The 16,040-nt window shown below is 39.6% G+C and overlaps 1 protein-coding gene across 1 annotated transcript in view; it reads right to left on the bottom strand.

Annotated features, from left to right (window-relative positions):
* plcb1l (phospholipase C beta 1-like) overlaps positions 1–10,566 on the bottom strand; it is a 163,319-nt gene extending 152,753 nt beyond the window's left edge. The window contains exons 1-2 of the mRNA XM_082147359.1: positions 10,283–10,566; positions 459–536 (exon numbers count right to left, since the gene is read on the bottom strand). Of these exons, the coding sequence (XP_082003485.1) occupies positions 459–536; positions 10,283–10,381 (177 nt within the window). The 5' untranslated portion in view covers positions 10,382–10,566. The remainder of the gene's footprint in view (positions 1–458; positions 537–10,282) is intronic.
* Between the last annotated feature and the right edge of the window lie 5,474 nt (positions 10,567–16,040).

Below are 16,040 nucleotides of genomic sequence, written 5' to 3'. Positions count from 1 at the left end.
ACAGGAACAGGAGGAACAGTGCAAGAGCCCTAGAGAAGGACCTGATGTGCATCAACCGGTCAGAAACACACTTCATGAGAGTGGCATGAAAGAGTCTGGAGATGCCGTGGGGAACGTTATGCTGACTGCAACATCCAGCATGACCGGTTTGGTGGTGAGACAGTAATATTGGAGGGTCACACAGATCTTCACATGCTGCCCAATGGTTCCCTTACTGCTGTTAGAGACCGGGATGAAACCCTGAGAGCCACTGTAAGAGCTCACACTCTTACATCTGGCCACAGTGTGTACAGACTTTCTGAATGATGAAGTTAGACTAAAAAGGCCTTTATGTTTTGAGAAGAAACTGACATGCATTAAATAAAAGCGAACCACTCTGTAGGAGACACTTGCTATCTATAACTATCTGTATTGACACAGTTTGCTTCAAATCAGAATTTGAAAAAAAAAGAAATTACCTTATTCTGATCGGTCCAGTAAAGGTAGAAGCCCTGAGGGTCGACCCGCAGCGTCACCGGCGTAACTGTGGTGCAGTCCTACAAAACACCAGACAAACACATCAAAACACCAGACAATCACAATCACATCAAAACACCAGACAATCACAATCACATCAAAACACCAGACAATCACTTCAAAACACCAGACAAACACCTCAAAACACCAGACAAACACCTCAAAACACCAGACAATCACAATCACATCAAAACACCAGACAATCACAATCACATCAAAACACCAGACAATCACATCAAAACACCAGACAATCACATCAAAACACCAGACAATCACCTCAAAACACCAGACAAATACCTCAAAACACCAGACAATCACCTCCACATCAAAACACCAGACAATCGCATCAAAACACCAGACAATCGCATCAAAACAAAACACCAGACAATCACATCAAAACACCAGACAATCACAATCACCTCAAAACACCAGACAATCACATCAAAACACCAGACAATCACCTCAAAACACCAGACAAACACATCAAAACACCAGACAATCACAATCACATCAAAACACCAGACAGTCACAATCACCTCAAAACACCAGACAATCACATCAAAACACCAGACGATCACCTCAAAACACCAGACAAACACATCAAAACACCAGACAAACACATCAAAACACCAGACAATCACAATCACATCAACACACCAGACAATCACTTCAAAACACCAGACAAACACCTCAAAACACCAGACAAACACATCAAAACACCAGACAATCACAATCACCTCAAAACACCAGACAATCACATCAAAACACCAGACAATCACAATCACCTCAAAACACCAGACAATCACATCAAAACACCAGACAATCACAATCACCTCAAAACACCAGACAATCACATCAAAACACCAGACAATCACATCAAAACACCAGACAATCACCTCAAAACACCAGACAAACACCTCAAAACACCAGACAATCACCTCCACATCAAAACACCAGACAATCGCATCAAAACACCAGACAATCGCATCAAAACAAAACACCAGACAATCACATCAAAACACCAGACAATCACAATCACCTCAAAACACCAGACAATCACATCAAAACACCAGACAATCACCTCAAAACACCAGACAAACACATCAAAACACCAGACAATCACAATCACATCAAAACACCAGACAGTCACAATCACCTCAAAACACCAGACAATCACATCAAAACACCAGACGATCACCTCAAAACACCAGACAAACACATCAAAACACCAGACAATCACCTCAAAACACCAGACAATCACTTCAAAACACCAGACAAACACCTCAAAACACCAGACAAACACATCAAAACACCAGACAAACACATCAAAACACCAGACAATCACATCAAAACACCAGACAATCACAATCACCTCAAAACACCAGACAATCACATCAAAACACCAGACGATCACCTCAAAACACCAGACAAACACATCAAAACACCAGACAATCACATCAACACACCAGACAATCACTTCAAAACACCAGACAAACACCTCAAAACACCAGACAAACACATCAAAACACCAGACAATCACATCCAAACACCAGACAATCACAATCACATCAAAACACCAGACAATCACATCAAAACACCAGACAATCACAATCACCTCAAAACACCAGACAATCACATCAAAACACCAGACGATCACCTCAAAACACCAGACAAACACATCAAAACACCAGACAATCACAATCACATCAAAACACCAGACAATCACATCAAAACACCAGACAAACACATCAAAACACCAGACAAACACATCAAAACACCAGAAAAACACATCAAAACACCAGACAAACACATCAAAACACCAGACAAACACATCAAAACACCAGGCAATCACATCAAAACACCAGACAATCACATCAAAACTAGAGATGCACCGATTGATCGGCTGGTGACCGGAATTGGCCGATTTTCACGTGATCCGCCGTGACAAATACCGATTTTATGCCGGTCAAATGCACTCGGGCGCCGCATGATTAACATCGCGCAACATCAGCATCACACGTGCACACGGAACACACATGTAGGAAACCTCGTGAATTACGTCCGTTCAGACCGCAAGCGCGTATTTTTTTTCGCTGTGCATGTTAATCAATGATTGCATTCACAACGGGAGCAGGAGCAGCGCGTGAGCGTCAAGCAGGAGCGTCGCGAGCAGTGAAGCGCGTGTTTCGGCGCCGAGTCTATTTGCTGCACTGCTCACGCTCAATTAAAGGGAAAGCACACTTTTGATGGACAAAATAGCCTAAATAGGGTTTCACAAAAAAGTGCCCAAAATGCACAGAATTTGCGTGTTTTAACAAGAACTGGTGTAGGCAATGTCAGAAAAGAAAACGAAGACTAATATTTATAGAAAATGTACCCATTTAAACTTGTTTTATTATTCAGTTTGTACAAGTGATTGCAATAGGCCTGTGTGTGTGTGTGCTTTGAGAAATATCTTTATACTGCAAGGCTATATTTATTTAATTTTTTATTTATATATTATTTTATCGCCATTCCCTGTTTTCATACAGACGTTTAGTTTGCTAAATACATGTATAAAAAAATGATTGGATATTGAATGTGAAAAGGAAATGGTTCTTCCATAACACTGCACTTTAGATGTGTGAATTACCCACACCTGGAGTAATTTATATAGTTCTATTTTATAGCGTTTATCTGTTCAAAAAAATATGTACTATGCAAATTGTAAAATGTTCTATTACAGAAAAGATATAAAAGAATTATTTGTGTGTGCTGTAAAGTGGTTAGAAAAAATGAAATCGGAATCGGCTAAAATCGGTATCGGCAGGTCAAACTTAATGAAAAATCGGAAATCGGAATCGGCCCAGAAAATTGTAATCGGAGCATCTCTAATCAAAACACCAGACAATCACATCAAAACACCAGACAATCACATCAAAACACCAGACAATCACAATCACATCAAAACACCACACAATCACATCAAAACACCAGATAAACACATCAAAACACCAGACAAACACATCAAAACACCAGACAATCACAATCACATAAAAACACCAGACAATCACAATCACATCAAAACACCAGACAATCACATCAAAACACCAGACAATCACATCAAAACACCAGACAATCACATCAAAACACCAGACAATCACATCAAAACACCAGACAATCACATCAAAACACCAGACAACCGCATCAAAACACCAGACAAACGCATCAAAACACCAGACAAACACATCAAAACACCAGACAAATACAGACAAACACAGACAAACACATCAAAACACCAGACAAACACATCAAAACACCAGACATTCACAATCACATCAAAACACCAGACAATCACATCAAAACACCAGACAATCACAATCACATCAAAACACCAGACAATCACAATCACATCAAAACACCAGACAATCACAATCAAAACACCAGACAATCACATCAAAACACCAGACAAACACCTCAAAACACCAGACAAACACCTCAAAACACCAGACAAACACCAGACAAACACCTCAAAACACCAGACAAACACCTCAAAACACCAGACAATCACAATCACATCAAAACACCAGACAACCACATCAAAACACCAGACAAACGCATCAAAACACCAGACAAACGCATCAAAACACCAGACAATCACCTCAAAACACCAGACAAACACATCAAAACACCAGACAAACACATCAAAACACCAGACAAACACATCAAAACACCAGACATTCACAATCACATCAAAACACCAGACAAAGCTGGTTCAAATCATACCTATCTGACCGCTACCATTTTGTCTATTTAAATGGAGAAAAATCGATCATAACTCCAGTAAACTATGGAGTGCCGCAGGGATCTGTATTAGGCCCTCTGTTATTTTCAATATATATGATGCCACTTGGAAATATTATAAGGAAACATGGAATTAGTTTCTATTGTTATGCTGATGACACTCAAATATATATTTCATCAAGGCCGGATGAAAACGCTAAATTTTCCAAATTGACAGAGTGTGTTAAAGATATAAAAGATTGGATGACGCGTAATTTTCTTTTATTAAATCCAGACAAGACAGAGGTAATACTTATCGGTTCAAAAAACCGCCCACAAAACCTCGCACAATACAACTTTAACATCATAGGATGTCCTGTTACTTTATCCTCTACAGTAAAAGACCTGGGTGTTATACTCGATTGCAACCTGTCTTTTGAAAATCATATTTCATATGTTACAAAAACAGCCTTTTTCCACCTTAGAAACATTGCTAAGCTACGTAATATGCTATCAGTTTCTGATGCAGAAAAGTTAGTTCATGCATTCATGACCTCGAGACTGGATTACTGTAATGCCTTATTAGCTGGTTGTCCTGCATCCTCAATAAACAAGCTACAGTTAGTCCAAAATGCCGCCGCTAGAGTTCTTACGAGATCAAGAAAATATGATCATATAACACCGATTTTATCATCACTGCATTGGTTACCTATAAAGTTCCGTATTAATTACAAGGTATTGCTACTGACTTATAAAGCCCAAAACGGCTTAGCTCCAGTCTATTTAACGGATCTTCTATCGCCCTATAATCCATCGCGCTCTTTAAGATCACTAAATTCAAGGCTTTTGGTCATACCTAGGATATCCAGAACCACCAAAGGAGGGAGAGCATTTTCACATTTGGCTCCAAAACTCTGGAATAGTCTTCCTGATACTGTTCGTTGCTCAGACTCGCTCTCCCAGTTTAAAACTAGATTAAAGTCGCATCTCTTCAGCCAGGCATTCATATAATCCCACAGTTCAAACTACAATCCGGCCTCTAGCTCATAAATGCCAGAGGAGAACTGGCCCCCGACTGAGCCTGGGTTCTCCCAAGGTTTTTTTTTCTCCATTAGGTCACCTGATGGAGTTTTAGGACACCATTAGGTCACTTGATGGAGTTTTTCGGTTCCTTGCCACTGTTGCCTTTGGCTTTCTCAGTTGGGGATATTTTGGGGATATTTAATTTAATTTTATCAATCAATAAATTCCTCTTGAAACAAACTTTGTTGTATTATTTAAATGTAATACTGTGAAGCTGCTTTGATACAATCTGTATTGTGAAAAGCGCTATACAAATAAACTTGACTTGACTTGACTTGACAATCACATCAAAACACCAGACAATCACAATCACATCAAAACACCAGACAAACACAATCACATCAAAACACCAGACAATCACAATCACATCAAAACACCAGACAACCGCATCAAAACACCAGACAAACGCATCAAAACACCAGACAATCACCTCAAAACACCAGACAAACACATCAAAACACCAGACAAACACATCAAAACACCAGACAAACACATCAAAACACCAGACATTCACAATCACATCAAAACACCAGACAATCACATCAAAACACCAGACAAACACAATCACATCAAAACACCAGACAATCACAATCACATCAAAACACCAGACAAACACAATCACATCAAAACACCAGACAATCACAATCACATCAAAACACCAGACAATCACAATCACATCAAAACACCAGACAAACACAATCACATCAAAACACCAGACAATCACATCAAAACACCAGACAAACACAATCACATCAAAACACCAGACAATCACAATCACATCAAAACACCAGACAATCACATCAAAACACCAGACAAACACCTCAAAACACCAGACAAACACATCAAAACACCAGACAATCACATCAGGGTCAGCACTGCACACTGGGTATTTTATTATAGTCAACATAATCAGTATGTTCAAGAGAAACATGGGTAGATGAGAAGAATTAGAAGTATGGCGTGTTTGTGTTGATGTGAGAAAAAGAGAGATATTAAAGTGAAAGACAGATGTGAACTAGAGTAAATAGAGCACTGTAGTTCCTGCAACACAAACCTTGTCATGAATGAAACAGAGTTGAGTGTGAGCCGTCAGACGCAGAGAGACAGGAGCAGCTCATGTTTCATTTAACCCTCAGGACTTCACATAGCAACTGCAAATATCACTGGAGCTCTATAAAAAGACCAGCACGTTTTTGTGGAGGAACGCAGTGGTGTTTTATAGTCCCTAAACTTCAGCAGGGGCCGATTACGCATGCAGACATTCGACACACATCAGTGCTTTAGTAACAGTCCACAACACAACATCTGTGACCAGTGTGCTCTGAGAATAGATAAACACCACAGCTTTTACTGAGTGTGTCCGATCATGTATACGGTCAACAACTCGTCTGACAGGGTCCTGTTTCTACCTGATTTATTACTGGGACGCTTTTAGATGCAGATTCTGCCATTGACAAACACACTGGCAGAGAAACCACAGCCGAGAATTTTGTAGATAATGGAGCAAGTTCCAAATTACTTTGCCTCCTTAAACACTGAAACACTGAAGCCTCCATCTCCTCGATTAAACGATAAAAACGAGCCCAAGCCTGAGGAGGACAGAGCTTCGTTTACACAGCGGATGATGATTTACACACACATTCCTAGAGAACGTCTCGGTTTGATCTCCATGTAATCTCACTGCTGTCTGAAGAAACAGTCGCGATCCTACGGGATCTGCAGTTACAGAGAGTCCTGTTTCTCCCAGTGAGGAGATTTAAAGCCAGACGCTTGAGGAGCCAATCAATGGCTGGAGAAATGAGCTCTGGATTCCTGAAGGCATTTCGTTACTGAAACGTTCTGTCATTTTCTGCACAATGGCAACATGCATGCAGTCAGACATCTGACAAGACAGTTTAATAATGACCATAAAAATGTGTTAAATGCCAAGTGAGCCGGTGATGTGATCCTTAGTGTCCTCAGACTATTTTGGGCAGATTATATGGTATATTGTATATTATTATATAACAGTTATTTTGTTGCCAGTTGAATACAAAATATATCAGTTGTGCCAAGTCTAATTTTTTATAATTCATTGAAAATTTGTTTTTCTATTATTCTCTGATTATTTTCTTCTTCTTTTTTTAATCTTGATGGAGGACATAAGATCAGATATTCATATCAGAATCAGAATAACATCAGTGTAAAACAGATTCACATTCTGAAACACTTGAGTTCAAATGCAAAAACAGCCAAACTAATATTAGAAAACAGAGAGTTCAGTCTCTGATTGGACGAGACAGCAGATAAACACACACGTGTGACACACATCAGATCAACTCTACATTAAAAAATAAGTAAAGTTGCGAAGTTGCTCAGCAACTGTAAACAACCGAACTGAAGCGTTCAACCAGCGTTTGCATAAAAACTCTGGGCTTCAAAAGCTTTTTAAAGGCAAGCCTCTTTTCTGTTCAGTTTTACCAGCGAGAAGGAAAACAATCCTGACTCACAGAAGATAAAAGTGAAACAGAAAATCCTGGAGCCAGAGCATCACATGCATCCCTGCTCCTCATGTACACATCAGGAAACACACTGGGAAAACTGGGAAAATCCTGGAGCCAGAGCATCACATGCACCCCTGCTCCTCATGCAAACGTCAGGAAACACACTGGGAAAACTGGGAAAATCCTGGAGCCAGAGCATCACATGCATCCCTGCTCCTCATGTACACATCAGGAAACACACTGGGAAAACTGGGAAAATCCAGGATCCAAAGAATCACATGCATCCTACTCCTCATATACATGTCAGGAAACACACTGGGAAAACTGGGAAAATCCAGGAGCCAGAGCATCACATGCATCCCTGCTCCTCATGCACACGTCAGGAAACACACTGGGAAAACTGGGAAAATCCAGGAGCCAGAGAATCACATGCATCCCTGCTCCTCATGCACACGTCAGGAAACACACTGGGAAAACTGGGAAAATCCTGGAGCCAGAGCATCACATGCATCCCTGCTCCTCATGTACACATCAGGAAACACACTGGGAAAACTGGGAAAATCCAGGATCCAAAGAATCACATGCATCCTACTCCTCATATACATGTCAGGAAACACACTGGGAAAACTGGGAAAATCCAGGAGCCAGAGCATCACATGCATCCCTGCTCCTCATGCACACGTCAGGAAACACACTGGGAAAACTGGGAAAATCCAGGAGCCAGAGAATCACCTGCATCCCTGCTCCTCATGCACACGTCAGGAAACACACTGGGAAAACTGGGAAAATCCAGGAGCCAGAGAATCACATGCACCCCTGCTCCTCATGCACACATCAGGAAACACACGGCATCATTCATCGTTCTGTTTTTTATTTTATATTGTTGTCACTGCCAAACATGACATTCATATTTAATTATTTAGCAGAAGCTTTTATCCAAAACAACTTACCAATGAGGAATACAGCAAAGTGAGGCAATAACACGAGAAGTGCTAAAAATACAACATTTCATGAGAACGTAACTTCTTACTGAAAGACGTACAAACTCGAATAGTTGGTGGATTGCTTAAATGACTAGACAATTACGTGACTATACGATTATGCAATTACTTGAAGCAATCAGATTGGTTGTTGAATGAGTAGTCGCCGCAGCCACACCTCTTCACTTGACAGAGATTTAACTGTGTGTTCATGTCTGTCTAAGAAACACAGTTACAGCATCACGGATTAGTTTCATCACCATCATCATCTTCATCACTTCTCATGATCTCTGTTCTCGGTTCAATACATACAGTAGTGCTTTCAGGTGCTTTACAAAATCACTTATTCACTAATTTCTGCCGTTCATAGGATGGACAAAACACTGTGGATATTGAAGAACTCCCACAGCACAACAAATCGCTAAAGATGTTCAGTAAACCAGCAGGTGTAGTCCGCATTTAAACCGAATTATGATCGACTAGAGAGAGAAGTGGTTTCTGCTGGGAAAATATAAATCCCACTTCAATCCCACATAAAGTCTCCTCAGAAGCAGACACACTGTCATCTCTCATCACAGTTTAAATCAGGCTTGGAATTAAAACAATATAGTTCTCCCATGACTTACGTGCATTCATTCTGGAAAATCAATAATACAAAGAACCTATCTACAATTAATGTCAAATTCACCCATGGATGACAGTTTCTCATCATCAAGTAAAATCTGAGGTTTTCTCTGTTTAGTTGTTTGTCCCTCCATGAAGCTCTATGTCAGCATTTTGTTTCTCTAATCGAATCACTTGGGCTTGAGGACTTTCACAGGCAGGTTTGACCTTTTATGGCAGGAGAGGAGTATCGGAAAGCTTTAGGGGAAAATATGAGCTCGAGGAAACATTACATTGAAGAGAATCGTAACATTTCCGTGTTCACGTGCATATGCTGCCATCTGTTATGATTACAGTTATAAATAAAGGTAATTTGCCTAAACATGATGTCAAACAAACAGCACTAACAAACTAAGTCCATTAGAGCTGAAATAGATGCAACTATGCAAATATGACATGACAACGGTATAGTGCAATACATTATACTGACACTGAAGAATACCTTTGTTTACACAACATATCTGCATTTAAAGAGAGAATAACTCTAAATGTAAATTCTGTCATCATTTCCGAACCGAACCATATCTGTCTTTCTTTACACTGGGATTATGATGTTCCCAGGAAAACATTCACACGGGTTTGGAACGACATGAGGGAGAGTAAACGATGACAGAAGGTTCATTATGGGGTGAACTGGCTTTTTAATAGGTTTTCAAAAATATTCTAATATAAGACACAAAAGCAACTCTAGAGTAAACCAGCATGGAATTGTGACTTTTGACTGACCCTGACAGCTCGCGCTAACACTGCTCCACAATACACTGAGAATCTGAATCTGCCATGAATGTTACTTACATCGTCCCACTTCATGAACTTGTCCCCCGTCCTGAGCTTCTCGGGCACGGACACGCGTTTGAGCTGAAGCGCGTGAACTCCCGGCTGCGCTCCCGCCATGACGCGCGTGGACCTCACGCGAGCGATGCTGTTGCTTCAGGAAGATCTGAGACACTCACTGAGACATTCACTGATGAGACATTCACTGACAAGACTCTGCAAACCCGCTCATTGCTCGCCACTCTAGCAAGTGCTCTGGATTGGTGCATGTGTATATCCACTGTCACGCGGTGTTACGCGCACAGAGACCAATGCGCGCTCCCGTTATTATGAGTCCGTGCGCTCTGGAGCGCGTCATGATGAAAACTCGTCGCCTTGTACAATGTACAATAGATGTACAATAAAGTGAAACATACATTTACAGTGAAAGTAACAGGGGAAATTATTCTGCAATAGTATGAAAATAACTGGGTAAGACTGCATTCATTAAACAACAGGCTGTTCTTTGAAACTGAATTAAAGTGCAAAGTAAGAAATATAACATGGGAACTCAAACATTTGAATTAGTCTTCAGTTTAACTCGGACAGTGTGTGGTTATCTGAGAGTAAAACTCAACAAATCTTGACTAAAGGTTTTTAGCAGATTCGTTTTTGAACTGAGGCTATAAGTGTAATGTTTACTGAACAGGTTCTCTGATTTAAAGTTGTTTAGTTGCTCAATGTTCAATGCTCTGATCCCATCTTGTGGTTGTCTTAAAAATAACAAGTCTTTACACAAATTCACATAATGTGGACAATTCCTATGTGTTTTTAAAATAAGTGTCTTCTACTCCACAAAGCTGCATTTAGTTGATCAAAAATGCAGTCAAAACATGAGTATTGTCAAATAGTATTACAATATAAAACAACCCTTTTTTATATACATTTTTTTTTTTTTTAAATAAATGATTTCAAAATCATTCTGTGATGGCAAGTCTTCAGTGCCACATGATCTATCAGAAATCATTCTAATATGCTGAGTTTAGGAGCTCAAGAAACATTTCTTACTTGATAAAGTGTGGAGACTCTTTGTTCCGAGTTTGAGGAACAGCACTGAAAAAAAATCCTTGCAGAAAAGTATGAATTTGAAAAGAATTTTTTTAAACCAGTGACTGCAAAATTATGAACAGTAGAGAGTGTAGCCTAATTACAGTTAAACCCTGTAAGTTCAGTCATCTGAACAGAGTTTACTGAAGGTAAAGTTAGTAAAGACCATAGAAATGAGTGAGATGATCCTGAACTAACTTTATACGAAACACACTTTAGTTTCCTTCAGTAACCACTATGTGTCGTTGTTGTGTTCTGACCTGAGCTGGGTTCCCCAAAAGCTGATCGTAGAACAATTGCCACCAATATTCTCTACGATCAACTTTGGCTTACGATGCTTTTGGGAAACACAGCGCTGGAAATTGAGTTGAAGAAGTGTGTGTGAGGCATGCAGCGTTCCTGTCTGTTGCTGGAACTGCTGCAAACAGAGTAAAGTGTTAACTTCAACTTCATTTATGTAATCTGATTTATACATTTATATTATACTACATTTCTGGCGATGAGGATGAAGCAGAAAGTCCGGTGTGACACCAGATTGAGGATATGAACAGGATCAGTGATGATGAAAACTGAAGAATCTGAAGGATAAAGAGAAGAAGATTGACCATGGCTTAGAGCAAGACTGAGCAACTTTACACCAAATGCTGAGGGAACGACTTGGCATGATGATCGGATTCAGAGACGTTTGCTTTCAGAAACAAATCTGACATTTCAGACTGCTTTTAAAATCACAGTGGCCACTGAAGCCGCAAGCAAAAATGTGATTGACTTGCAAAATAACTCCAGCGTACAGGCATGAAACAGCATCATGTTCAAAGTGAGGAAACCTGATCACAGGGAAAAGGGGAGAACAGAAGAACAGAAGGAAACCAGAGAATGCTACAGTTGTAGTGGAAAAACCACAACGCCAACCAACGCAGATTTAAGAAGAACAAATGTTATGTGTGCGGGAACATAGGCCATATCGCCAGAGCCTGTCGTCACAGAGCAAACAGAGTCCGCATCGAGCTTTCAATGTCAGTGAAAATATGCATGAATTTCTTTCTTCTGCTGAACACAAAAGAAGATATTTTGAAAAATTTCAGTAACCAGTTGATGTATCCCACTGAAATTCATAGTAGGAAAAAAATACTATGGAAGTCAATGGGATCCATCAACTGGTTACCGACATTTTTCAAAATATCTTCTTTTGTGTTCAGCAGAAGAAAGAAATTCACACAGGTTTGAAACAACTTGAGGGAGATTAAATGATGACAGAATTTTCATTTTGAAGTGAACTAACTCTTCATGTGTCGACTGATGTCAAGGGTTTTCAGACCTAGATCTGAGACAACGGTGGAGGAATAGATTCATCGACAAAATCATCTCACCTGTTGCAGTTTTGGTACTATTTTCACAAGTAAGGTGTACATTTTCAAAACTCTTAATGCTAATATCACAACAGATCATCAAAAGTGCACTTTTTTCAAATATTTCAGCATTGTTTCAATTGTGTTAGTACACTACACAAAATCACTTGAAGTATCCTTTTCTCTACACAAAATAACAGTTTCATCTAAACATTAGATTCCCAGTAACGGCCTGGCATCAAGCTCTTACTATCTAACTGTTCATTTGCATCTCTTATTGTATAGTTTAATACATTAGTCTATTATTTACAGTTTTTCTCAATTGTTTACACACAAATTCTGGTACTTGAGACACAATGACCACAACATGTAACTCATGCACCGACCCCCTGAACTAATTCTGCTAAACTACAAGCACAGTTCAAGCACTCAAATTGCAGTTCTAAAACACTTTTTTCAAAACTCTACACACAATTCTCTGCTTTTGGCACAATTTTCATGCAGAAAATCTCTTGTTTTCACAAGGAACACACTGCCATTCAAATATGCACACTGACTCATCACATGGGCAAACACCCGTCACACAGTTTTACAATTAGCAATCAGAGCTTTAGCATAAAGGGCAACAGGTCAGCTCTTCAATGGAGCAATGGATGCCAACATTGGATTTTTTTTTTTTTTTTTTACTGTAACTGTATACAGTAAATTCTTCTGTTGTTTTGTATGTAGACCACTGTATATGCAGCTTTGTGTTGGTTTGGGATGTACACTGTGTACATTGTTTTTGTGGGAAAAATAAAATATATATTTTTACCATGTATTTGTGTGTTCTGAGTATAAAAACAATATTCTCAAATATTTTACAGCACACTTATGTATGTACTGTCTGTAGCAGTGCTCGAAGTGGGGCGGTACTCACCGGTACGCAGTACCGGCACTTCTACATTTTACTCTTAAGCGTACCTGCACTTTTTCTTGCGTACCGCTACTTCTCGCATGTAGCCGGTACTCTACCACTGACAGAAAAAGCGTCAGTGTCACGCCCGTTTCACATATACTCCGTTTGCAGTGCGTATTTTTTTCCGCACCCATGTTAACAGCTTTCACACTGCATGCGGATGCGGTCCGGCGATCCGTTCCAGGTGCGGTTCGTATACAGTAATGCAGCGTTCATTTCCGCACAGATCTATTTCTGCTGTGCTGCACGCGCTGAATTAAAGTGACAGCACATGGTTCGTGGTCAAAATTAACACAATGACATGAAAGTATAATAATTTCACCATAAATGCATTTAAATTAAATTAAATGTAGTAATCTCACCATAAATGTATTTTTGGACTTGCAGACTTGGAGGAGTTCCGTTTGCACGCACGACTTGTTTAAATATGTTGTTAATAAATAACAAACAATAAATTGTTGTTGTACCTGCAATATCTCCAAGTTTAGTTTTTCACTGTAGAAATTTCAAATGTCATGATTTGCCAATGCAAAAGTGCAGGCCAGCTGACAGTCTTGCCTGGGCCCTGGACGAGATAATCTTAGATGCGCACAATTCACACCCCGCGTTAATTGAAGAGAAAAAAATCTCCAAATGCTCCACGTGAAACTGCGTCAACCTTTTACTATCATGTCAAAAATGATTTTGATTAATATATGCGCGAGGGAGAGAGAGCAAGACAGCGCTCGACGTGTTGTTTGAAGACGTGAGTGCGCGCGCGCGGCTGGGACTCTCTCTCTCTCTCTCTCTCTCTCTATATATATATATGCTCGTTATGCGCCTTGTCAGGCGATCAGCACTCATTCTATTCTATCACTCGCCGATCAAATAAGGCTTTGACGGGACAAAAATTTGCTTTGGCGGCCACCAAAAAAAATTCAATGCAGGAAAACCGCTGACAAGGCTCGGGAACATTGTATTGGCTGCGCTGTTTTGTACCTTGCTCTAAGTTGACTTTACTAGTTCCAGCTTCACCGTCACCACCTTTTTTTAAATATTTGTTTAGAAAATCTCCCAGGCCTCTATTTTCCTTTTCTCTTCTTCTCTTTTCTGAGCACCGGACATTTTGAGCGTAGGCTACTGAACTTCAAATCAAATGACATCAAATTTTGATCAGTGGCCAAACCATTTTTGTGTTGGGGGTGTTTTTGTTGTTGTTGTTGTTGTTTTTTGTTTTTACCACTATTTCAAGGACAATTAGGAAGAAAACAAATAAAAAGCGTTTATGTAACTCAAATATTACATATTTTTTCCACAAATAGGTCTATTTTTAAATGTTTTAAAAAATTATTCCATAATTTAATGAGGGCCCAGCTGCCCCCTCTCCGCCCCCCTCCTTACTAGAGAGTACCGGCACCTTTTTCCCCCCACTTCAAGCACTGGTCTGTAGTAAGTGTAACACTGAACAAAAAAAGGCCTAAGTCATTATGATGAATGGAGAAGAAGTGTTTTCCATTCATCATAGTGTTTTACATTGAGCACATCAGTGTTCAACTGGTTCTTATAAATGTCTATTCATATGATGGTTTGTGTGTGTCATTTGAAAACAAAATACCATTTTGAGAAGAAATAACATTGTTTTGAATGTAAAGTGTAGAGTTCTGAGAATATGAGGTATGCTTTCAGAAAATGTGTGTAAACAATCGAGAAAAACTGTAATACCTCTGAATTAAATAGTTTATCAATTAATCATTTGGTACACCTAGATTTCTATAGATATTGATTCTATGGACAGTTTCTATAGAACTTGTTTGCAATTTCCGATATGTACAACCAAATGGAATGAATTCTTTATAAGTGATTCATAGATAATAATAACCACAATGTTCAAAGTGTGTGCACACCTATGTGTGTGTTTGTGGGGCTGATAGAGAGAGAGTGTGTGTGTGTGTGTGTGTGTGTGTGTGTGTGTGTGTGTGTGTGTGTGTGTGTGTGTGTGTGTGTGTGTGTGTGTGTGTGTGTGTGTGTGTGTGTGTGTGTGTGTGTGTGCGTGTGAGAGAGAGAGAGAATGTGTGTGTGTGTGTGTGTGTGTGTGTGTGTGTGTGTGAAGGTGAAGGTGAATATTAAAGCGCTGTAGGCTAAAGTTAGTTTCAGGTTCGACATTCGCCAGACATTAGTTTTCTTACAGAGACATCAATAGCACGATTGGTTTTAGCAATATGCAACAACTGTATATCGACATGAAATATTAATTTCAAAATCACCAACGTGCATTAGAGCCGCATATTTACACCTGAGAGTGTTTTTGATGCGTAAGGGAACGTCTGTCAATTCCAGCAACTGCGTTAAAACGTATCATTTGAATTGATTAAAATTACTTTTAACAAAAAAAACAGACATGTTCAAA

This window comes from Leuciscus leuciscus (assembly GCF_965113295.1).
Source record: "Leuciscus leuciscus genome assembly, chromosome: 19".
In the NCBI taxonomy this organism is placed as follows: Eukaryota; Metazoa; Chordata; class Actinopteri; order Cypriniformes; family Leuciscidae; genus Leuciscus; species Leuciscus leuciscus.
Note: the sequence above shows the minus strand (reverse complement) of the source record. Positions and strands in the feature narration are given on the sequence as shown.